The sequence below is a fragment of the Gobio gobio genome (genome assembly GCF_949357685.1).
Source record: "Gobio gobio genome assembly, chromosome: 13".
Classification (NCBI taxonomy): Eukaryota; Metazoa; Chordata; class Actinopteri; order Cypriniformes; family Gobionidae; genus Gobio; species Gobio gobio.
The window spans coordinates 8,610,898-8,635,486 of NC_137106.1; the positions used below are offsets into that span (position 1 = coordinate 8,610,898).

Consider the following 24,589-nt stretch of genomic DNA (forward strand, 5'->3'; position numbering starts at 1 on the left):
CGTGACCAATTGCGTCATTATGTCAGCTTTGAATGTAAAATGTCATTGGCTCTCATGTGTCTTGTGACCGATTGTGTCATGCTCAAGAGTCGGGTGCATCATCTGAATGAGATATAACTGAGTGTGTTCAAGGAGCGGCGGGATCATCATCTCAGCGATTAAAACATTAAGATCAACTCTGTTCTTTACATGAAGATATCGTATGACTTCAGAAGACTTGGAATGCAACATGAGTTAATACTTTTATACTGTTTTTGGTCAGTTTCTGCAATAAATACCCGTGACTGTACTTTTATTTGCCTTTTACATGTTTTATATTGCTGAGAAGTGGGTAGGTTTAGGGTAGGAGTGGGGTTAGTTGGTCTAAATTATAAAAGTAGCCTTTAAATATATCAAATCATGTCTGCTTTTACAAATGCAAAGAATTATACGCGTCTTGATCTGACGCATTGGGCAAACAACTGAAATCAATGGAGTTCCCTGTGCATCGATATAGTGACGCCTAGGTGTACCTTTAGCGTCTTCGTTGTGACACAGAAGGCACTTGACCATGCTTCAGATTTTGACGCCTTGGGAGTGCAAACGGGTTAAACCATAGTACTTTCTTACAATGGAGTAAGATGATGATACCCCATGAAATGGCACAGCATTTCATTTCAGCACTTGTGATAAATGGCTATGCTAATTTTGTCATTTCATCTGAATATTAACATTTGTGAGATTTAGTCAGTCAAAACATTTTTGAGTTTAACTGATCTAATTTTCTGTCTTTGGAAAATTGTGATCTGTGACATTATTATGTTGAATATATTAAGTTTTATGTGTCTATTTGTTAATGAGGAATTTGTGGACACATTAATGTTTTTAGATTTGTAAAAGTTATAGTTTTTATAAAAAGATAAATTTAGACCCTTGGGGTGAGATGACCCCCCCAGATTTGGCACATAAGGCCCAGAGTGGCATTTTGTTACTAGTGTCATTATTTTTAAATGTAATAATTACTGTAATTAATGAGCTTATTATTCAGTATTTCTTTGAATTAGATGTACATTTCAGGCATATTTGCTTTCATTAAAACCTATTGGTTAGTTGAGTGAAATCATTCAATTTGCCTTCATAGTATTGCTATTATGACTTATCTTCAATTAAAATAAGGGGAATCAAATAAGTAAATATTTATATGCCTTTAAATAAGTGACAGAATAGTTTTACCTTTCAGATAAATCTCTTTTACTGAGATTCTGCTTTGTCTGTCATCGTTTATTCAATTATGAACTAAATTATCAAAATTATATTAATTTATTTGGTATTTTACATCAATGACACTTTTAAAAATATATAAATATAATATAATATACATATCAAAAGTATTTTATACATTCAGTAAAAGTTTATCCAGGGGGGCTTCTTACCCCAGGTAGGGGGCTGTACAAGGAGATAACACAAAAACAGCATCAAACATAAGTATGCATCATCTAGTATATACATATACAAATATACTGTGTATACAAATATACTGTAACTAAACAGCCGAACACTAAACAGAGGAGGGTTGGAAATATTGTAAGAAAACCTTTGGTATCTTCCTCCATATTTCCCTACATATTATTGTTTTCTCATTATTGTCTTATTTTTTAATATTGCTTGTAATCTAAAGTTGTGAAATAAAAATCTCCAAATGCACGGAATTGTACAATTTCTCTTCCATGTGTCCCATAGTCGGAAACCTTTGGACACTTCTATTCAATTACTTAACCTTGACAGAGCAGGGTAGCTGGGTAAATGATTGCACTCGAATTAGTATTCTCAGTCTACATCCACTGCCATGTATCTGCAAAGAATGTTCTAGATAATGATGAGCTAATGCAGTCAGAAAAAGATCATTTGTGATAACATGACCTCTGTAGCCTACTCAAGGTGCTTTATAGAGGTTGAGTGGAGAAGTACTACAGAAAATGACCTTAACGAAATGTTTTCATTAACATAAGACATCATGGATATTTTTTTGTAATCCCTTTCAAAACACCTAACAAAAAAGGAAAATGCGATCCTTTTAAATGATTCAGTGTTGGCAAGAATATTGTGTGAATTATATTTACGTAATCCCCACATTGCTTCCTGTCAGTCAAAAACAACTGCTTTTTTATTTCTGGCTCCATTGATTGCACAATAGACCTCATTTCAAAATCATTTCATCTAAATGAACTTCCAAGGTTGATATGATCAGTGCTTTCCAAGTAATTAAGTTTTCACCACAATAAAAGGATTAATGATTGTTTTTTCTGCCAACGCGCAGAGCATCATGTGCATCCACAATAGAGCAATCAGTATGTGCATTTTAATAATTGCCTTCAGTATCATATACTTGTGGTTTCAATCTACTTCATCTATGTAATGATTATAGAGAGTCAGTATTGACATCGATGTCTTGCTCTTCACAGAATGATTCCGGCGATCAGCAAATCCTTCATGGTCAACAACCTGATGCCAGGGATGCAGTATGACCTGTGCGTGTTGGCCATCTGGGAAGACACCGCCACCACACTCACCGCGACTAACATCGTCGGCTGCGTGCAATTTGAGACAACTGATGAGTACCCCCGCTGCCAGTCGCTGCACAGTCAGTTTCTAGGAGGAACCATGATCTTGGTGATTGGTGGAGTGATCGTGGCCACTTTGTTGGTCTTTATTGTCATCCTTATGGTCCGCTATAAAGTGAACAGCGGTTTGCAGGTTGCAAAATTAGTGACGGTGAGCAACACCTACTCCCAGACCAATGGGAGACCGCAGGCCGCACAGCGACTCAACAACGGCGCTCCTACACCACAGACTCCGAAGACTGTAGTGGTGATGCGAGATGAAGTGGTGGAGTTTAAGTGTGGCTCCTTGCAGAGTAGCATCTCGTCCTCTTCATCCTCCTCGGCTGACTCCCTTGGGAGCGAGAAGGTTGAGTCCTACAACCGACATGGGGATTCGAACACCTTGCCCCACCGGTGGAAGCAGTCGTCAACCAAGGCGCGGCCGAACCTGGATAACCTACTTGGGGCATTTGCCTCTCTGGACCTGAGGGTTCCCGCAAGAGATCCGGGAGGACCGTCTTCCTCGGGAACCATGGCGATGGGCATGAGACCCCCCACTGACAAGGAGCCTCTTCTAGGCCGAGGAGATTCCAAGCTTGGGAAGCTTGTAATGCTGCCATCAGAGAACAAGCCCAAGCGCAGCCACTCGTTCGACATGGGCGACTTTGGTGCTTCGCAGTGCCTCAGCTACCCACGGCGCATTAGCAACATTTGGACTAAGAGGAGTCTCTCGGTCAACGGCATGCTCCTGCAGTGTGACGAGAGCGAGGGGGAAGGTGAGAAAGCAACATTTGATAGCTCTGAGTGGGTCATGGAGAGTACGGTCTGACAGAGACATCGGATTACCTCTGCCAAAAACGAACCAAAAAAAGAACCCATTCTCCGAACCCGTCAGGTGAAAAGGATATGAACTTGCTGCATCATATGACGACAAGAAGGCTGTAATGAAAAGACACCTCAGCAGTGGCCATGACTGCGCAATGCATGATTTTCCATGTCAATATTGTCCTTCTGTTCATTTGATCACCAAGAAGTTCACAGGTTTGTGTCTGAGTAAGGCAAGCAGCCGAGGCCAGGGCTGGTCCTGTTTATTGAGACCTGGATGAAGGATATCTCCAGTTGCCTTCAAGCATTAAAGCTGATATGAATAAATACCCAAGAACAATGGATGTGGGGGTATCTCAGAGAAGCAGGGGGAATAAAAGAGAGAATTTATCCGACTGTGCACTGCAGCTTGCCAAGAGGATTTTCTTCAGCTGTGGATGTGCATCACAATGGACCAAGTGCTCCCATGAAACAGGACTACATAATTTAGCAGGTGAAATGAAATGAACAAAAAAATAAATGCAAATGTAATGAAATTTTGTAGGTTCTTATTTTCTGTTTTGCCATTTCTACGTTTTAAGTTTGTTTTAGTGTTGTACTCCAGTGTTACACCATCGGTTCGTTTAATTAATTACATTTTATATACGTCAGATTCAGAAACAATATTTTGTCCTGAACGACTGAAGAACACAATACAATTTACACAAAATCTGTAATTCAGGAAGATTTTCTTCCTTTGTCATAATCATATCTGCAAACTTAATCTGCTAATTGTCTATGATGTTTCATAACATGTGCCTGTTTTTCTTCTTCTTTTTGTTTTCTCAGTGCATCTATCACATTTGTTATTAGTTTCTGAGTTTGAAAGCTGGTTGTCTTCTGATCAAATCGCTGCAATTTTTCCTTTAGTACTGGTAAAGAATAGTAGCCAGTCTGGCAGAGGTACTTATTATTTATGCAAATAGATATTTACAGAATATTACATTCCCAACTAATTCATTGCAAACCCAACCAAAAAAATGCTCTGTTTGATGTCTAAAAAAAAGAATGAAAAAGTATAAAAATGGTAAATACCAAGATGGTTGTAATACTACTGTATTCTCCAGGTACCTTGGAGTAAATACAACGGTACTGTATATGAATGTATGAATCAGTGATGCTGGGTTGTGACCCATGTTTGGGTCATATATATATATATATATATATATATATATATATATATATATATATATATATATATATATATATATATATATATATATATATATATATACCACTGGGTCTAAAAATGTAATGGGAAAATATATAAATATATATTTTAGACCCAGTGGTTGGGTTTGTCAATATATACACAGTCAAACCAAAAACTATTCAGACACCTTAAACATTTCCTCACATTATCTCAGTTTATCCGCTATAGTTTAGAAAATGGTAATAAAATAAACTGTGTCAGAACAAATTCATCTTGATAATGTCAGATAACTTTGATAGAAAGCGATGTAATGATTACAATCAACCAATCAGCTGTTAAATTTAAGTACACAATTAGATAATACCAATTTAGGTCAACCAATGATCAAGCAATGCTTCATTTTGTTCAGTATGAAGTGCCAATGGTCGCTTTAGCAATTAAAGAAAAACACTTCAGCAAAACATGGTGTCTGAATAAAATCATTTTGATCCCAAATGTTTATCAATTTTACTGGTAATCACTGTATGAAGAATTTTAGGGTGTAATATGTCACAGTTGACTTTATTCTGCTATCCTCACTTACATAAATGAACTATAGTGTCCTGCACACACTAGTTAAACATTATATCTGGTGTCTGAATAATTTTGGGTTTGATTGTGTATATATATCAGTGGCGGGCCGTGCATTTCACACCTAGGCCTTCAGTGGTATCCTACCTGAATTAATTCACCTCTTAATAAAATCGTCATGACACCATGGCTATAGAAACCATTAATATTATACCGAAAACAGTATAACAGGGCGTTGCGTCTCTCATGAAGCGAGAATGTATTCCATTATTAAAGCAGGAAACCCAATTAATACAATTCAACAAGTCTCCTTTCACTGCAGCCACAGCTGCGCCACATACATTATATCTAACAGAAGCATCGATCCACTCCGGGTTTTCCGTGCATTTTTGTAGTAGGCTACCTTTTGAGTCCTCCGACCATGGAATCCCCGGAAATTACGGTTTTCCCAGGGATTTGAAATGAAGGCAAATTGTGATTTTTTTTTTGTTTTTTGTCCGAATTCTACAGGAAAGAAAACGCAACAGCATAAATGGTTCTTGAAAAATCTTACCAACTGTTTTGAACCATCAAAAATATGACACATTAATTTCAGGTGAGGTTCAAAGATAATACAAAATGTTTTTCATTAGAAATTACGGTGGCCCAGTAGTGCACAACACAACAAAATTTAAAAAGCATACATAAGTACACAACACAACGAAATAAAGCCACAACACAACGAAAAAGCTGCAACACAAAGAAATAAAGCCACAACACAACGAAATAAAGCCACAACACAACGAAAAAGCCACAACACAACGAAATAAAGCCACAACACAACGGAATAAAGCCACAACACAACGAAATAAAGTCACAACACAACGAAATAAAGCCACAACACAACAAAAAGCCACAACACAACGAAATCAAGCAACAACACAACGAAAAATCCACAACACAACGGAAATGCTCCCGACAACTCTCGGAGTGCGGTAAAGTTAGTTTTCAGTGGCTGTATGCGGGAATTTTGAAAATGGCTTTGTAAGTATGTCCACGACTAAATTAATTTATTTTCCTCTGTCAGCCATTGTGGTTTAAAAAAAAAAAAAACGCTATTAAAACTACAGATGTTTTATCTTGTGCGGTTTGCTGGTTATTCTGACTAGGCCACTAGTTTTAGTACGCTCTCTGACCATCCAATCAAAGGACGTGAAAATGCTGACGTTATTGTATGCCTGCCAGATGGCCCCAGTGTCGCCAACTCGAAATCTGATTGGCTGTTTAAATCTGAGTGATTATCTGATTGGTTAAAGCGCACCGTTTCATTGCCATTAATTTTAAGCTAGAGGCGCCCGCAACATTGATTCTAAAGGCCTCAAGGCAGATTTCTTTGACCCTGGCAACACATGATGCCTGAAATATGATTGGATAAAAGCTCTAACATAAACAAACACTACTGGAAGCAGCGCAACCAAGAGAAAAGCTATGAAATTAAGAAAATAGACTATTAGGAATAATTTAACAAACATTCATGGAAAAAATATATTAAAATGTAAGTCAGTGATTAGGCCAGCAGAGAAGGCCTTGCTGGCCCTGACGGCCCACCATATATATATGACCTAAACATGGGTTGCAACAACCCAACATTTTTTTGAGTGTGGTATTACCATTTACCATCTTACACAGTCACTATAACATGGATCGCAACAATGTTTTGCCAGCGTAATCTAAGGGTCAAGATAAGGTTTTAGTATTCTCTGATATTTACTGATGTTAATTGCCCCCCTCAATGATCACCATAACTATACATCTTTTCCCTATTAGTTTGTCAGTGTTGGTGAATTACGTTCGTTCTCTTCACAACAAGCCCCTCAAGACTTAAGTCTGAAATGTAGGTCAGAGTGTTACACCAGACAATATGTTGAGAAAGACAGATATTTAGGACAGGATCTGGATCAGTTTTGTGTTGAAACCTTTATTAGTGCCAAATGGTGGTGGCAAGCTTGGTTTCACACAGAGGTGAATCATGAACTGGAGAGAAACCGAGCTTCTCTATCGTCATTGTGCCCTTGAGCGAAGGCACTTAACCTCAGGTTGCTCCACGGGGACTCTCCTGCTATTAGCGTAGTGCAAGTTGCTTCGGATGAAAAGTGTTGGTTACATGATGTTGAAGACCTTGATAAATCACGTTTAGTCATTATGTCAAATTTTACAAGTTCGAACTGTGGTGATACTTCCTATGAACACATCTATACTGCATTATGCATACATTTTAAAGTAGTTGTTATTACGAGAGTGAGGTTTTATGACAAAATATTGCTTCAGTCTTGACAGGGGGAAAGAGTTTGGGTGCAGGATTTTGTATAGGGTCACGTTTCTGTGACCTTACATTTATCTTGTCGCTGAATTCTCTTACATATGAAGCATTGTTTTGTTGTAATGGTTTATAAAATACATTAGCTAGACGTATTAACTGTAAAAAAAATATTTAAAAAAACTTGTGTTAGTGTTAAATTACATTGCAGACATCAATTTAGTTAAGTGTGTACTATAGATCCAGTGTTCCTAGGAAGTTTTACCCAAAGGATCATAACATGCAATGTCTATTTTTTCTTATTTTGAAAAATCTTTATTTTTCTATTTTGTGTAAAGCTAACAGTTTTATTGCCTTTCTTTTGTCTGATACAATGCCACTGTACATGGTTTAGATTGTTTTACTGTTACAGATGTATACAGAAAAGACATGGATAAGCAAACATAGCATTTTTATTTTATTCATTATTATTATTAGTAGTATTTTTATTTTAACCGAACATTCAAGCCACAGTATAGATTTGCAACATCCATTGTTTATAATTTGTTACTGCTCTTGGTATATGATTCTTTCTATGACTTTTTTGTATAAAAATTATATAAGAATGTATGATGGTAATCTGTACAGTGATCCTCTTATTTTCCTGGTCAGAAAAAAATGAGAAGGTGCTTTAACGTATCGTTATGACATATGCGTAAATGTGAAGCAGCATAGTCACGTTTTTCACTTGGAGTTGTAGAAAAAAAAAAGACTAAATCATTCTAAACCATTTCTGTGTTCAAAAGATTTTGCTACAACAAGATAAACACACAGAATTCATAATATTTAAAATTGTCTGTTTTTTGTCTCCTTGTCTTTCAGCCTCCCACAGTTTTTATTTTTTTATTTTTTTATGTGTTTGCTTATAGTCTCTGCTTTTTCTGCCTTAAGGTGTTCTTAAACAGAATGATTTGTCTTATTCATGTCTGATTCAATTGGGGATTTCATTCTCACATAATTTTGGCTAGACGTACTTTTTAATGAATTTCCTCTGAGGGGATATCCTCAAAGATTGGATGAAGTCTCTCATGGGGTGCGCAAGAAAACTTAATAGAGTATAGACTGTAGAAGTCATCTAACATTAAAATATGACACACTGCCCACTGAGATGCACACACTTACCGTGACGTGTAATCTCATATCAAACACACTTGTCATCCATTATGCCTGCTACCTCCCACAGAGTTTAATTTATGCTTTAATATTTCATTTAGCATGTTGTCATGGTTCACGATTATTTAAAGGCATTTAGCCATGAGCAATCAAATTCTCCTACATCTTTTGAAATAAAAAAAAGCACTAAACATACTGGAACTTTCATACTGGAATCTTCCCAAAATGTCCTTTTATTTAGAAAAATGTTCTTGGATCTTGGATTTCTTACATGAGATGAAAACATTAAAGGTACAGTAGGCCATTTATTTCATAAACACTTTAAGCTATACGGGTTGACACTCTCTTCACATCCTGATAGCAATCAATCATAGAAGTGGTCTAAATATTTAAATATGTACATAATACATAATACATATATTGTCTCTTGAAGTCTCAGGACCAAAGAATATTTGTCCAATCATTGCATTCGGTCTGAATGCAATGATATTTGTCCTACCTGCCTGTCAACATGTTGTAGACAGACGCCAGTCGCCGAGCGCCACAAACAAACAGCAGCCGCCTTTTACAGTTCCTCCTGAGCCAAAACAATGAGCTTATGCTGCGTTCACGCCATATCATAACCGTAATTACGAGATGGCAGCCTGAGATGTTCTACATCCTCAGACTCAGAATTATGCTTTTCTATGTCCACACTATCGACGGCGAAATAAATCTGCAGCAGTCAGGTGGTACAAGTAAGAGCGCTTTAAGTTGTTTATGTTTATTATTATTTAGGGCTGCCACTAACGGCTATTTTTATATCGATTAATCTATTGACTAATTTATCACAATAATTTTCAACAATTTTACTTAAAAACATTTAATTTAACTTGCACGTTGGCATTCAGTAGTGTACTATAAAAAAGTATAAATGTAAACAAGCCCTTGACAAAATGTAAAAGTAAAAGAGTAAAAATGTAAAGAGGTACAAATTTGTAAACCAACATAACAAAAAAAAGAGAATATCAGCAAATACTTTCTATATAGAATAGTGTTGTCAAGATACCAAAATTATGACTCCGATACGATACAAGACTAAAATACCTCGATACCGATACTGACTCGATGCCATGACAAAAAACTGCAAAAGTAATTGAATAATATGACAGAGCTTACTATTCATTGTTTTATCATTGGTTTAGGGTTAAAAAAAACTAAAAACTCACTTGGCCAGCATGTTCCTGCCCTGCCCTGCTTCACACGGAATATTAGGTCCGGCCCTATAAGAGCTGCACGGACCAAATTCATTGTAACACCCGATTTCTCATTCAACTCTGTATACGTTCACTAAAGACATATCCGACTGTGTTTACCCGAATACTCAGCAGGACGTGCATTGACATATTTTTTACCATTCAAACCCAATAATCCGCAAAACTGGCTTCGCGATCTGTCTGAGATCTGCTTCAGGTCAGAGTCCGGCAGCGCGAGCACGTCCTGGCTACGTCGCACTTTTCTGTTGCTTTCTTTTTCCTGAGCTGCACGTATATATTGGACTGTTCTGCTTCCATTGTTTAGTGAACGGTGGAAGCAGAGCTCACACACACATCCTCACTCCTGCTGTCACACATCGACGCAAATTAAGAAATACTGCTCTTAATGAGTGCTGTAATTTTTAAAGTACCGGTACTAATACAATTTCATATCGTACCCAATTTACCCAGTCGACCAAAATGTTTGACGTCGACTAATTAACAGCGTTGACCCAGTCGATTGTATCGACCAATCGCGACTGGCCTATTATTATTGTAATGTTATGTAAGACATGAGATAATTGAATCCATCTCTCATGATGCTTTGCAGACTCTGCTCTGTCTGTGAGCGGTCATGTGTTTTGAAGGAGGCGTGGCTTTGGAGATGCTCTGAAGAGAATGTGGGATCTTATGCTTTCAAAGCTAGCTTGCTATTCATAGTTTTCACGTGATGTCACACCATTTTAGGAACACCCACCTGGAGGGCAAAACAAGGCTTTCCTCCATTGGCCGCCAGTCATTTTTACCAGGTTTGTAGTCAGTATTAATGCAGTAAGACAGTGATATTAAAATACCAAATTCAATATACAACTTATTGATGATGCATACTTTGTACAGGCAAGCAAATGGCCCCAGAATATTAATGCAACACAAGGTTTCTCGTTAAGTGTTTTTCCCATCGAAAAATATTATAAAGAAAACGTGTTGCATCATCAAAAATGTTTAAACTTAATTTGATGTTTTAAAAGGGTGGGGGCTCTTTAAGGGTGGGTTGCACTAATGATTCTTTAGCCCGGCTTCGGTTCATCCTCTTACGGTCTTACAGTCTACATAGTTCTGTGTTTAAAATTCAGTGGTGCAACACAACTCGATTTAAAATAAAACCCAGATCAACAAATCCTTGATTAGCGTTCAACTCACTGATCTCAACTGATCTGCCGGCGATTTGATTTCGTCCTGCAATTCAGTCTGGAAACCTGTACATTCATTTCTACTGCTTCTGTTACACTTTTGCGGGAACCATTCACAGACTGGCTTATCCAACTGGTGCACTATTGGCGGGTTTAACACGATGACGGATAGAGAAACGATGGGTCATTGCCCATTGATCACGCCTCTTGTGGTCTGATTGGTTGAAGGACCATCCAATGGCATACAGAGTCATTTAATTTATGTGTGATCACACCTCTTGTGCAGTAGAAAATACAGAGCAGACTCTCCAGACCAATGTCCAATCTTAAATTGAGCTTGGTCTGGTGATAGCCAGACAAGCAACTCACCCTATAGTGTTTTCCACGTTAAGCGTTTTAAAAACGTCCTGCTATTTTTAGTTTTTTAAATACTGCGGCAGGTGCTGTATATGGATCACAAGTGCTTAAAACTTGCATCTTGTTCACATATTTTACTTTTTAAGATAGAAAATTGACAGGCTGTTCTGCAGTTCTATGGCTGTTTTGCCCTCCAGGGCTCCGCGACAGTCACATGACTGAAAACTATGAATTGCTAGCCTCATTAATGTAAGACTATTTGCAGTGTGATGATAGAGTGAATTTAGGATTGATGCTGAACATGCAATATATCAGCAGAAAGAACAGACAATCTGCCAAAAAAAAAAAACTTTTTTATTCAAGCTTAATGCATTATTTTTTGTATCAACATCTGAATGTGAACAAGTCTCATAAAAAAAAGCAACATTTTGAGCATTTTTGTCAGACTACATCCGGATTGGATTCAGAATGATGAACTAAACACAGATGGAGTAGATAGAGTCCATCATCAACCCCAAAGCTTCACAGTACTAGAGCTCATCCTTTGTTGACATTTAATTCAGTAACATTAGGCAGTTTTGATTTGCAGTATATGCTGTTTTGATTATTGATTATTTGATCATTATTTTATATTACATTTTTATACACTTTTATCACTTGTTTCTGCTTCTTCTTCACCTGTGTTTTGATCAGGAGATTCTGTACTCTTTCAGAAGATGTGTCATAGCGCCCCCTACCGTATAACAGTGAAAACATGGAAAGCCAGAAAAAGAGTAAACAATAAGAGCAAAATCTAGATGAAAATTATGTCTGCCCATGCTGTAAACCAAGCATTTCGACAGAGTAGACTAAGTTTACTTTTAACAAGATCCTAAATTATTTCAGTCTGATTTTAACTGTTATTTTAGGCACATTTCAGAGCAGATTGTTTTGTGAACCTGATACTGTGTAATAAAGGTGTAAAAAGAGGCTGTTATTAAAGAATTGAACCTGACGCTAAACTTGCAAACCAGCAGAGAGTCATCATTTCACATGCAAAGAGGGTGTTTAACATAGTAATATTGGCAGAGAAAGCTTTAACCCTAAAAACCTGAAAAAATTTTATAAAAAATAATGCTTTTAGAAATCTAAAATACAATTTACTTGCTTAAAAAAAGTATAAATATAAATTAGATGAAAGAAGGCAGGCATTAAATAGTGTACAGCAGGTTTTACGGCAAACTTTTAATCATGTTGATAGTTTGTGTATCAAATGTGATACAGTATAGGCTTTATAGGGTTAATTGGTAATTATAACATCGCAAAAGAAGGTTAAAAAAAAAGAAGCCTCGACTACAAGTCTACTTTTTCAGCATTTGTTTGGCAGCTGGAGAGATTAGAAAAGAGGTCTTGAACAAAGGATATGCATGAACTCCAGAGATTCTCCCCTGATTAAAATAAGGTCTCTTCTCAATGCTTAATCAGGGTCCTGAGTGTCAGCACTGCCCTTCTTACCAGGAAGGAGACTCTTGCAGGCCAGGCCATAGAATAAGACTCTAGGATAATAAGATTAACAATACTTCACACGGTTATAATCTTCACAAATAGCATTCGGATAGATTACGTGGGTTGTGCAATATATCAAGTCCAATTTACAGTGGCAGCAAACATGGATGTATCTCAATATTACATTGCTGTACTTCCATATAATATAGCAGACGAACAACCGTATATGAGCCGAGTAGTATGTCCAAATCCATAGAATTCATAAAACAGTACCCGAACGACCTACTACTTCTGACGAGATTCTGAAGTGTGTATTCGATGGACACTTTACTATCCCATGAGGCCACGGGAGAGGAGTTGTAAATGGCCGCAGGTCACATGACAATGACAACATGGTGAATGTAGTAGTAAATTATTCACACTACACACATTCATTCTACACTATATTGCAAAAAGTATTGGGACACCCCTCCAAATCATTGAATTCAGGTGTTCAACTGTTAGTGGTATTATAACAAAGTGGAAGCAATTGGGAACAACAGCAACTCGATATGACAGCAACTGTCATATTAGCCACGAAGTGGTAGGCCACGTAAAATCACAGAGCGGGGTCAGCGCATGCTGAGGGTCACAATGCGCAGAAGTAGACAACTTTCTGCAGAGTCAATAGTTATAGACCTCCATACTTTTTGTGGCGCTCAGATTAGCTCAAGAACAGTGTATAGAGCTTCATGGAATGGGTTTCCATAGACGAGCAGCTCATCCAAGCCTTAAATCACCAAGTGAAATGCAAAGTGTCGAATGCATTGGTATAAAGCACGTGTTCTCTGGAGTTGTGGTTGCCAGGAGAACAGTACTTGCCTGACTGCATTGTGCCAAGTGTAAAGTTTGGTGGAGGGTGAATTATGGTGTGGGGTTGTTTTTTCAGGGGTTGGGCTTGGCCCCTTAGTTCCAGTGAAAGGAACTCTTAATGCTTCAGCATACCAAGACATTTTCAATTTCATGTTCCCAACTTTGTGGGAACAGTTTGGTAATGGCCCCTTCATGTTTCAACATGACTGCGCACCAGTGCACAAAGTGTCGGTCCATAAAGACATGGATGAGCGAGTTTGGTGTGGAGGAACTTGCCTGGCCTGCACAGAGTCCTGACCTCAACCTGATTGAACACCTTTGGGATGAATTAGAACGGAGACTGCGAACCAGGCTTTCTTGTCAAACATCAGTGCCTGAACACATAAAAGCGCTTCAAGAAGAATGGTCAAAAATTCCCATAAACACACTCCTAAACCTTGTGAAAAGCCTTTCCAGAAGAGTTGAAGCTATTATAGCTGCAAAGGGTGGGCCAACTCCATATGAAACCCTACGGATTAAGAATGGGATGTCATTAAAGTTCATGTGCATGTAAAGGCAGGCATCCCAAAACTTTTGACAATATAGTGTATATAGAGCATGCTTTTTTTAACTGTAGCAAAGTAAGTTTCAAATCAAATGCAATACCTACTATATAGTATGCGATTTCGGAAGCAGCAAAAGTCTCTTTATTAAGTACATTTTGTATGCCCTTCCTTCACTAACTTCCCTCAGTCTCGTTCACTCGGATGGATGTCATTGCTTATGTTCCGCTACTGGCGGAACCCTTGAAATGTGTTTAAATGTAACACCCTAAGCCCTTGATCACTTGAAATCCGCTATGAAGCTGATTTATTATTTACAGTTTTTTTTCCTTATGAATTTGTTTTACGCAACCTACTGTGATGTCACAATCATGGTGCATTGTGGTCTATGGATCTGCTTGACACACATATCGAGTAGACTCGCTCCCTCGGGCAAAATTCGAGAGGTCGAGGGTCTGTCCAAATAAACTTTCCTCATCCACTTGACGAAGTTGAACCCACTTCAAAACGACCCTGAGGGGAAATGCCTAGGGAAGTTCGCAAGCCCTTCTGAAAATGAGGGCTACATGGATAAACACTAGGGACAAAATGAGAAAATTAATTAAACACAGGTGTGACACATAAGGGTAAATCAAAAACCATGGTAACCAATGAACACAGAGATAGGAAACTGATCTAGAAACAACTCAAGCAAACACAAACAGATCGGACGTGACATCAACATGGTACCTAGAAATTTCAGTTTACTTGAAGTATTTTCCAGTATTCTCCCGTCGTTTGTTCTCAAGGGTTTGTTGTGCTGACCTTTGCAATGCTGTGAATTGTGACATTTACCCTAGACTGTTGGGTCTCCATAGATATAATGTTTTAGGAGTCCTTCGAAAGTTATGTTGTTCCCGAGCGCAGAGCAAGGTCAAGACAGTAAACAAGAGTTTGTTCCAGCTGTAAGAATGAGGTAATTTAGGAGCAAGCCAAGAAGCTTGTGCTACTGACTGGATTAAGCTCCGAGCACTTGTGTGTCATGTTAGAGGGGAAAAGAAACTAAACGACCCGTGAAAAATGTCTTCTTTATCTTCTTCATTTTTTATAAGCTAATAAGTCTGTCACCGACTGTATAGTTATGTTCTAACTAATTGCTAATTGTCTGCACATATGCTGCTGTAACAGATTAAGCCCTACGTCAGATCTTAGGAGGTCAGCACTTCTTTAAAAAGACTGCAAGAGAAATGTCAACATGAGCTCAGCTTACACTAACAGCACGAGTCAGAAGGGGTTATGGCGTGTTTGTGCTGTGTGCGAAGGTACTCACGTGTGTGTGTATAGACTGGGAAAAAAATTGTATAAACTATATATATATATATTATATATTATATATATTACTTTTTCTCAAATTATATGAATGGTTTGGTTCAAACCAAAATTAATATATAAAATTAAAATTGAATATTAATACAAATGTTTATTTTTATAAAGTACAATATGATTATTTATTGAGTTAAACAATGATTTATTATAGACCGTACACTTAATCAATATATTTTCTTTAGACAAGCCAAAATGTTTTTTTGTGTTGGTCAATATACTAAGAAACTATACAGTAAAAAAAAGCAAAAGCAAAATTATCTATAATATGAAAGTATAATTGTTTTACTTATTACTTAAATTACTTTACTTACTTAAACTTTAATATGTATTGTGATATATTTTAATGTTAATAATAATAATGTAATAATAAAAGTAAATGCAAAATAATTTCTGCAGTCAGTAAAGCTAGCAAGAACGGTTTAAAGTGAAAATACTATTAAACAAAATGTTTGGGGGTTTTTTTCAATAAGGAACTGAACAAAACAGGTTTAAACCTGTTGCATTATGGGTATTCTAGCCGTTGAGCTTACTTTAGTAGTACTATCGTTATTGTGGTGCGTTATGGGATTGAATGAGTGCACTCGAAAATGTCCACTATGGTTTCGGACACCACTAAAAATGGCTGTTCCCTCAAATAGTGAACGGCTTGGTTACGGTTCTGAGGCGCCTCCGCATTGAGTTTCTTACATCATCACATCTCATGCGCCATTGATAAGGTTGCCCGACGCATCTAAAATTCGAATGCACAATTTTTGCAGTCGAATATGTATAATATTTTAACTTTAAAGGGTAACTTCAGTGATTTAGCATTAAGCTTTGTATTTAAACTGGGTAGAATGCAGTAGAAATGTGAAATTATTTTTGAATTTGGTGCCTTCTAGACTGAGAAAGGACAGAAAATGTATTTTTGTCTCATGTGGATGAAAGACAACAACTCCCAGAATGCACTTGCTTCGCTGCCCTACGAGGCCACTCCGTACACCGTCGTTTTGATCTTCATAGTAATACAATCTTTTCGTTCAGTTAGAGAATAAACACTACAATTAAAAACTGAACACGTGTTTTCAATAAAGTGTGAGTGAGCCGAACGAAAGTCACTGCACAGACGCAGCAGTGTCAGATTTCATTCATCACGAAAAGCTGAGCAGAGCTGAGGTCACGTTAAGCGCCAGTCTGGCACGTTTCGCATATGGAAGCTAAACTATCACAGGAATTAATTGAAAAGTTGAAACACTCACTTTACTCTGCACCGGGCTCCGTTATTATGAATGTCCGTGCGGCCGTCTGTGTCTTACATTCTGTGCGTGAGATCTCTCACCTATGAGTGGGTTGATAACATGCGGAACAGCTCCATCTAGTGGCTGTAGTCTTTAGCCTCTGGCCAAAAAATCCTCCAATGACGCAAAATGACGATATTTGCGTCATCAGAGGAATTTTTCTAGAAATAAAATGCATAATTCTCTCATCTCAGGGGGATATGAGGGGGGAAAGTACCATAATTTGAATATACTACCGGGTTTCTACTGATACAAAGCCTAATGCTAAATCGCTGAAGTTACCCTTTAAATTTGTTGAATATTCGAATTTGACAGCCCCTCCCCTTGTTAGTGTCTTTTCACATTGTATTACCAGTTGTCACATGTGCCATTGTGTCAACAACAGAAGTACCACCATGAGTATTAGCAGTTGTATCTAGGTAGTGACTGAATAATGTGGGCAACATCTTAAAAATTCTGGGTTATTTTTTTTTTCTACCCAGTTGACATCTCGTAATTACGACATGGTGTAAAAGCTAGTCTCCCATAACCAGAGCTTAGCCAGAACTTGAGCTGTGTTTGAAATCGCCCCCTATACCCTCATTCACTATACCCTACATTACTCCACTAATATAGTCCACTTGAAGGAGTGAATGAAAACGAGTAAGTGAATTCGGACACTGAGTGTGCCGGAAGGGCTGCCGCTTTTGCGTAATTGTGCTTGCTGTTTAGCCTGACAAGCCAGACCCACATCAAGATGTTGGGTCTGGGAACTCACCATTGGCAGGGCTCAATCCGAGGGGCGGGATAAACGGTTGTCTTTCAAATTCCCTCTGCACGCAATTGGATAGCGCTACAACCAACCAGAGCAACGAAGAAGGTGAAGCAGAGCTAGTTGAAAGATTAAACTTTCGCCGTATCCGGTCGGCAAAACTCCGAACACATCTTCCTTTCTTAAGAATGACTTCAGTGCTGTTCTTTGTTCTTTTCTCAAAGAAAATCTCAACTCCAAGTCTTCCAGAGTCGTGGCCAAAGCCGATTCGAAAGACTACTGTTTGCCAGCTTCTTTGTTTACGAGTATCACGCGGAACCGCCGCAACTCTGCCGTCATTATGTTAAGCCCGCCCACAGACTCTATACACGATGTGATTGGCCTGACCAGAGTTTGGTTTTTCCAGCTCGCAAGCCAACGGAGAGTTGCTAGACGACCCTGGCTGCAAATTAGATTTTCTGCCCCTAGGGTGCATCTAGATTTCTAGGCTACTCGCTGTTTAATAATCATTTGAAACGTAGAAAACTGGCAGCTCCAGTAGTACTGAAAAGATTTATCTTGAACTCTCATGGAAACTAACATGAATAAAACACAATTATACAATTTAATAATCAATAAAAAAAATGAATTTATATCTGAATATACGCTGTAACCACATTTGAAAAGTGGTTTGGAAAAGATGCGGGCGCCATCTTGTAGTCAGGTGCGGGAATTCATTCATTGCAAATGACACAGTGCATTATGGGTATTCTCTAGCTTTTTAGTGTGGGATTGAATGAGTGCACTCGATAACGTCCACTATGGTTTCGGACACCACTACAAATGGCTATCCCATCAAATAGTGCCCTATTTAAGGGTATAGGGGGCGATTTTGGACACAGCCATGGACTCCATAGCAGCTGTCATTAGCCAAGGAGCGGCCAGAGGCCGCCTGACTGACATGTAAAGCAACCAATCACAGTTCGTTTTGTTCTGCGCCATGTTTAGGGGCGTGAAAATATAATGCTGATGTTCCTACAGTAACAGACCGGTGTGTAAAACTCATATATTTTGTATGATATGATATATTTTTAAGAGTCTATGCCGCTAACTTTACATACTTCACATACTTTTGAAAATCTAGCGTTTAGTTGATCCTGATAAGAGCTGATTGTCACAGTTGTAATCAAGAGGGCGTTCTTCTTCCATGAGGGGGTTTGGCTTCACGGCATCTTTGTGTCTAGGTGGACCGTTAAAGAACGTGACACACAGGCCTCCCAGAAATCCTGTAGAATACAACCACTCAGATGATGACTTAAAAAATCCAGTCACTATTCCAGTTAAGGGTGTCATTTGCATCAGATGTCCTGGGTGTGACGTCTGAGACTACGTGAATGCACCTTTTAACCAAAAGGTCGTTCATGCCATGTTGTAATTACCTTAATTACGAGGTATCATCTAGTAGAAATTGTTCACATCCTCGTAGAGCTCGTAATTACAGCTTGTAAGATGGGAGTTTTCTGAGAGCTCCTACTTGTACCACCTGAACACTGCAGATTCATTTAGGAGTTGATAGAGTAGCCATAGAAATGCATAATTCCCAATCCGAGGATGTGAACATCTCAGAAAAGAATGCCACGTGTTGTCATCTTGAGATGGCGTGAACGCAGTGTGAAGATTTTTCAGGTTTGTTTGTTCAGGGTTGAAGCCAGAGTTGTCCCCAGGCCCCCTTACATCTTTGTCACCTTTTTTATCCTTCTTGAGTTTGGATCTTTGTGATTTTATTGGTTCAGTTTTGTTTTGTGTTGTTAGTCAGAAACCTTTGTAAGAGCACACACACACGCATCAATGGTGTTTTCACTTACACCATTTTATATTGAGCTTTGTATGTTGAGCTTTGATGATAATTAAATTCCATCATAAAAACAACTTCAAAGATGTAACCTTTAAATGTTCCATCTGGGTTTCATTTCTAAAGAATATTCCCATTAAAAAACAAAATTCTGAATTTACTAATTAACAGCTACTAAATTTAACTACTGGACTGTGTTCTGAGACAAACTCTCGCAAAAGTTCCTACAAATGACCTATCGGTAAGCCACGCCCCCCTTTGTTACTGTTGCTAACTCTGGCAAAAAAACAGAGTTGCTAACTTTCTTCCTATGGTTAACAGCTGTCAGTGTGAAAACCTTGTCCCAAGATGTTTTTGGACACAGAAGGATCACCTCTCGGTGGAGCATTCAAGTGGTACTTAAATATGCCATGGAGGGATATATAAAAGATTTAAAAATAAATATGGTGGGTAACAAGATTAATTTGGAAGCGGTTGTTTACAGATCGGTTGTTTACAGATCACAATTCAAGCGAGAGATGTTACGGTCGTCGTGATCGCAGATGACAACCTCCAGGATCAACAGTGTTCATGTGCCGCAGGGTAAGATTTAATTCATTTACATTTAACCAGTTTAATATGGAGAGGCACTGAAATGTAGACCTTCGTTTATGTGTGTTTGACCTACACTGTTGCATGGCGTGAGAACAGTTAGTTATTTAGGTTTGTAAATTATCATGGACCCACTAACTTTATTCGTAACTTAATGAGAGTAAGACAACTGGAAAATCCTCTCAGGATATCTGGAATCAGTGTTTCAGTACCCCAGACACATCATTTTGCCATTTTTGTAGCATAAACACCATCAAACCGATGAGAGCTTCGGATTTTCCAATGTTTCTCTATGGCACTGAAACCTAAAGATGTCAGAGTCCTGGTCTCTGTGCAACTGATACTCAACTGCCATTGGTCAATTGCAGTTCCATTTTAAGAATGATAAACAGAGAATTTAAAAGTTGCACATAAGTAAAAGGCTTCATGTTTAGAAATGTTGATATACACTGCCAGGCCAAAAAATATTTTGCTGTTTGGATTTAAACAGACACATGCTTAAGAGTCAATGCTTGGATCATTATTGCAGTGATTATTATTTTTCTAGCATGTTATATTGTTGACAACAGTTCTTCTAATCCTAACTGATGGAGTGTGTAGCTTTTCATTTCTTAAACAACTATGTAGGAAGACACATTATGGCATATTCCAGGATGACAATGTCAAGATTCATCAGCTCAAACAGTGAAAGAATGGTTGGGAGGGAGCATGAAGAATCATTTTCACACATGAATTGGCACCTCCAAAAATGCATTGAAAGTCTTTGGGATGTGCTGGAGGAGACTTTACAGAGTGCTGGACTCTTGCATTCTCAATATAGTCAATATATTCTCAATTAAGTGTTTGCCTAGTTAAATCCAAACAGTGGCATTGTATGTATGGTCTAAGTAGCAGTGTCCATGCAAACATAAAATGTGTTTGTATGCATGTTATTTTTTTTATTATAAACTTCCTATGTTTAATAATGAAAGATGTTATGCACATATGTTCGAGGCTCTAGATGCAATAATCCTGACTCACTTGATGCCATATACGCAAGAGACTATTGTGTTCAAACTCAGTCATTTATTTACGAGGAAGACATGGGGCCCTATTTAACAATCTAAGCACATGGTCTGAAGCGCATGGCGCAGGTGCACTTAGGGTGTAGTTAACAACGGAAAAAATGGTTGACGCGTCAGGTGCATGAACCAAAAGGGTTGTACCTAGTCTCTTAATGAGTCATGGGTGTGTTTTGGGTGTAACATGCATATAAACCAATCAGAGTCTCATCTTGCATTCCCTGTAAAAGCCAGTTGCGCTTGCACCATAGCAGATTTACTATTTACATGGTAGAATTTGCGAGCGTAAAAACTGAACGAGAGTAATCCTTTTAGTTTCATTTATAAAAAGTAATATTTAAAAACGTTTGTGTGCTGCAGCTTGTGTACACGCGTTGTGCACTCGCCCTTTAAAGAACACAAAAAATGCTGCTTTTATATATAAATATTTTGAGGCAAATGAAAATGACTGCTGCTATTTTGAGGAACTGAAATCGACTGCGCCATTGACTTTAGACCAGGTTTTTGTTGGTCAATGGCACAGTCGATATCAGTTCCTCAAAATAGCGACGCGCCAACAATGCCGCTGAACACACCTGGTTTTCAGACCAGCACGACCATGGGCGCACAGATGGGCACGAGGACTTTTGCTATTTAAACAACGTGGCACTGGACGTGAAAATGATAACTGCGTCAGGGGGAAAAAAGGCACAATGTCTACCTTCACATTGCGCAAGGTGTATGATAGGGCCCATAGTCTAGTAGTATTGAGTTTACAAGTTAAATCATGACAAAAAAGCATGTTCAGTCCACTGTTCACCACGTGTTTATGTATAAGAGCAACTTTTACATTCAATAACATATTTTGTGCTCAAGCCAAGCTTTTGTAAACAACCAAAATTATTCAATTATTGTCAATTATCAATTTTTTCATGACAACACAGATTTGGGATATGTTATAACGCAAACTGTAACATGGGAGATCTTCTCATAAAGATGCTGCTAAAATAATTTCTCACTCATACAGTACATGATTGTGTTGAGGAATCACTTCTAGATGGATGTTTTGTATTCATAATGGTGCAATCATATCCGTTTTTATTGATTTTCCTCATCTCTCCACATAATGGTGTTCAGAGCCTCGACTTTGGCAACTGTAATTTATCCTCCCCTAATAAACCTGCCATTTCTCTTGAATTACACACCGATATTCCCAAAAGTGATTCGCCCTCACAAAGACAAATGCTCGGTAGGAAAGTACATGTCACTGCAGCTATCCTTTAGGGAGAGTGAACCGTTGGTGAAGCGCCAAACATGCATTAGTGAAAGCCTCTATCTTTTTTGTTTGGTTTTGAATAATTGTAGCTCTCTACTGGCTCACTTGGCAGTGCGTTTTCTTTCACCTTTGTTGTTTCATCTGATGAATTGGCTCAGACACTGAGCGGATTATTCTATCAGCCGTTGTGGCATTCCCTGGCAAACTTAGTGTGAAATCCGATGCATTAAAGACTGCTCCTGTAACTAAGGTGAGCGATGTTGCCCCACTGATAGCAATCAAGAATATTTTATGGCACATTTTCCATGCGCAAATGGGCGAGGAAATGGGTTTCATCCCACAGTTGTGTTAAGGTGAATCACATTTTCCTGGCTCTGTCTGCCAGGTGAGAGGTTGTCTTTGGGAATCATCAATTTCCAGTGCCTTCGTGAGGGAGAGGAAAACCTAGGCTGAGGAAAAGACTGCCAGCAAATGCATCTCTATCAGCTGCGGATGAGCAGCCCGAATGAGCCAAATGAATTAATGAAACACAGCTGTGTCTGTGTGTGGCTTTCATGCTATATCTATGGAATAAATGTCTCCTCGAGTTGTCACTGATATGAAAACTGGCAAGGCACAATATACAGATGGATGTACAGACAAATATACAGCCTGAATAATAAAAAAAAAAACAGTCTAACATGAAAAAACTCATTCATTTTATTTGCGTTCAAATTATTTGCTTTGAAAGTAAAACTAATTCAGCATTAAATCAGAATGAGAGTACTGGGTAGCAGTATGAATATTTTGCAGAGGTGAGTAAATGATTATATTATATTATTTTATACAACAGTTCTTTCTGGTTCTCGATTCTGATTGGTTGAGAGCCGTTTCCAGCCGTGCGATATTCACCCAGTATCGCCACTCAGACCATTTCACCATTTGAATCACTCTGCGCCAGCGACTGTCATGGCGGTCGAGCAAATCCACCATGCGTTTTAAAAATACCACTGTTGTCGTGTCACGTAATGTAGTTTTAACAGTTTTTTAGGCGAGAATGTGGTTATTCAGACCACAAATATGTGACTTATAGTTCAGCGCTCGTGTACCCCTGAGAACAGCTTCATCTCGGACAGTCATTCGGGAATTTTTCCGCTGGCTCTTATTGTATGTAGATAGCAGTGTTGGGCAGTAGCGAGCTACAAGTAGCGACGCTACTAGCTTAACTAAATTTTTCAGTAGCTTGTCAGTAGCTCAGTTAACAGTAGCTCAGTAACTATGTTTTTTTTAAGTATTCAGGCTGTATATTTGTCTGTACATCCATCTGTATATTGTGCCTTGCCAGTTTTCATATCAGTGACAACTCGAGGAGACATTTATTCCATAGATATAGCATGAAAGCCACACACAGACACAGCTGTGTTTCATTAATTCATTTGGCTCATTCGGGCTGCTCATCCGCAGCTGATAGAGATGCATTTGCTGGCAGTCTTTTCCTCAGCCTAGGTTTTCCTCTCCCTCACGAAGGCACTGGAAATTGATGATTCCCAAAGACAACCTCTCACCTGGCAGACACTCACCATTGACAGGGCTCAATCCGAGGGACGGGATAAACGTTCAACGTTAGTTGATAGACGTTCACCGTATCCGGTCGGCAAAACTCAGAACACATCTTCTTTTCTTAAGAATGACTTCAGTGCCGTTCTTTGTTCTTTTCTCAAAGAAAAGCTTAACTCCAGTCTTCCAGAGTCGCGGCCAAAGCCGATTCAAAAGGCCGCTGTTCGTCAGCTTCTGTGTTTACGAGTAACGTTAGCACGCAGAACCTCCGCAACTCTGCCGTCACGTAGGCTACCGTCATTATGTTAAGCCCGCCCACCGACTCTACACACGCTGTGATTGGCCTGACCAGAGTTTGTTTTTTCCAGCTAGGGTGCGTCTAGATTTCTAGGCTACGAGGCTTGGGCTCGACTGAAAAACTGTCAACCTGAGATTTGAATCCGTGGCGGAAGGAAGTAGTTACGCACAAAAGAGGGTTTTTAAAGACACACTGTAGTTGTTTCTTGTTTATTTTCTCCCTTGTGCCATTGAACTGTTGTATAAATGCAATAACACACTCGTAGCCATGCGATATGGCTGTATATCAGATATCTGATATGCGGCCATATCGCACAACTACTCGTGTAATATTGCTCTTATATATTATA

The 24,589-nt window shown here is 38.5% G+C and overlaps 1 protein-coding gene across 1 annotated transcript in view; it reads left to right on the plus strand.

The window, feature by feature from the left end:
• Window positions 1-4,440, plus strand: part of LOC307135803 (leucine-rich repeat and fibronectin type-III domain-containing protein 2) — a 218,744-nt gene extending 214,304 nt beyond the window's left edge. The window contains exon 5 of the mRNA XM_079832482.1: window positions 2,442-4,440. Within this exon, the coding sequence (XP_079688608.1) occupies window positions 2,442-3,408 (967 nt within the window). The 3' untranslated portion in view covers window positions 3,409-4,440. The remainder of the gene's footprint in view (window positions 1-2,441) is intronic.
• Window positions 4,441-24,589: the final 20,149 nt, after the last annotated feature.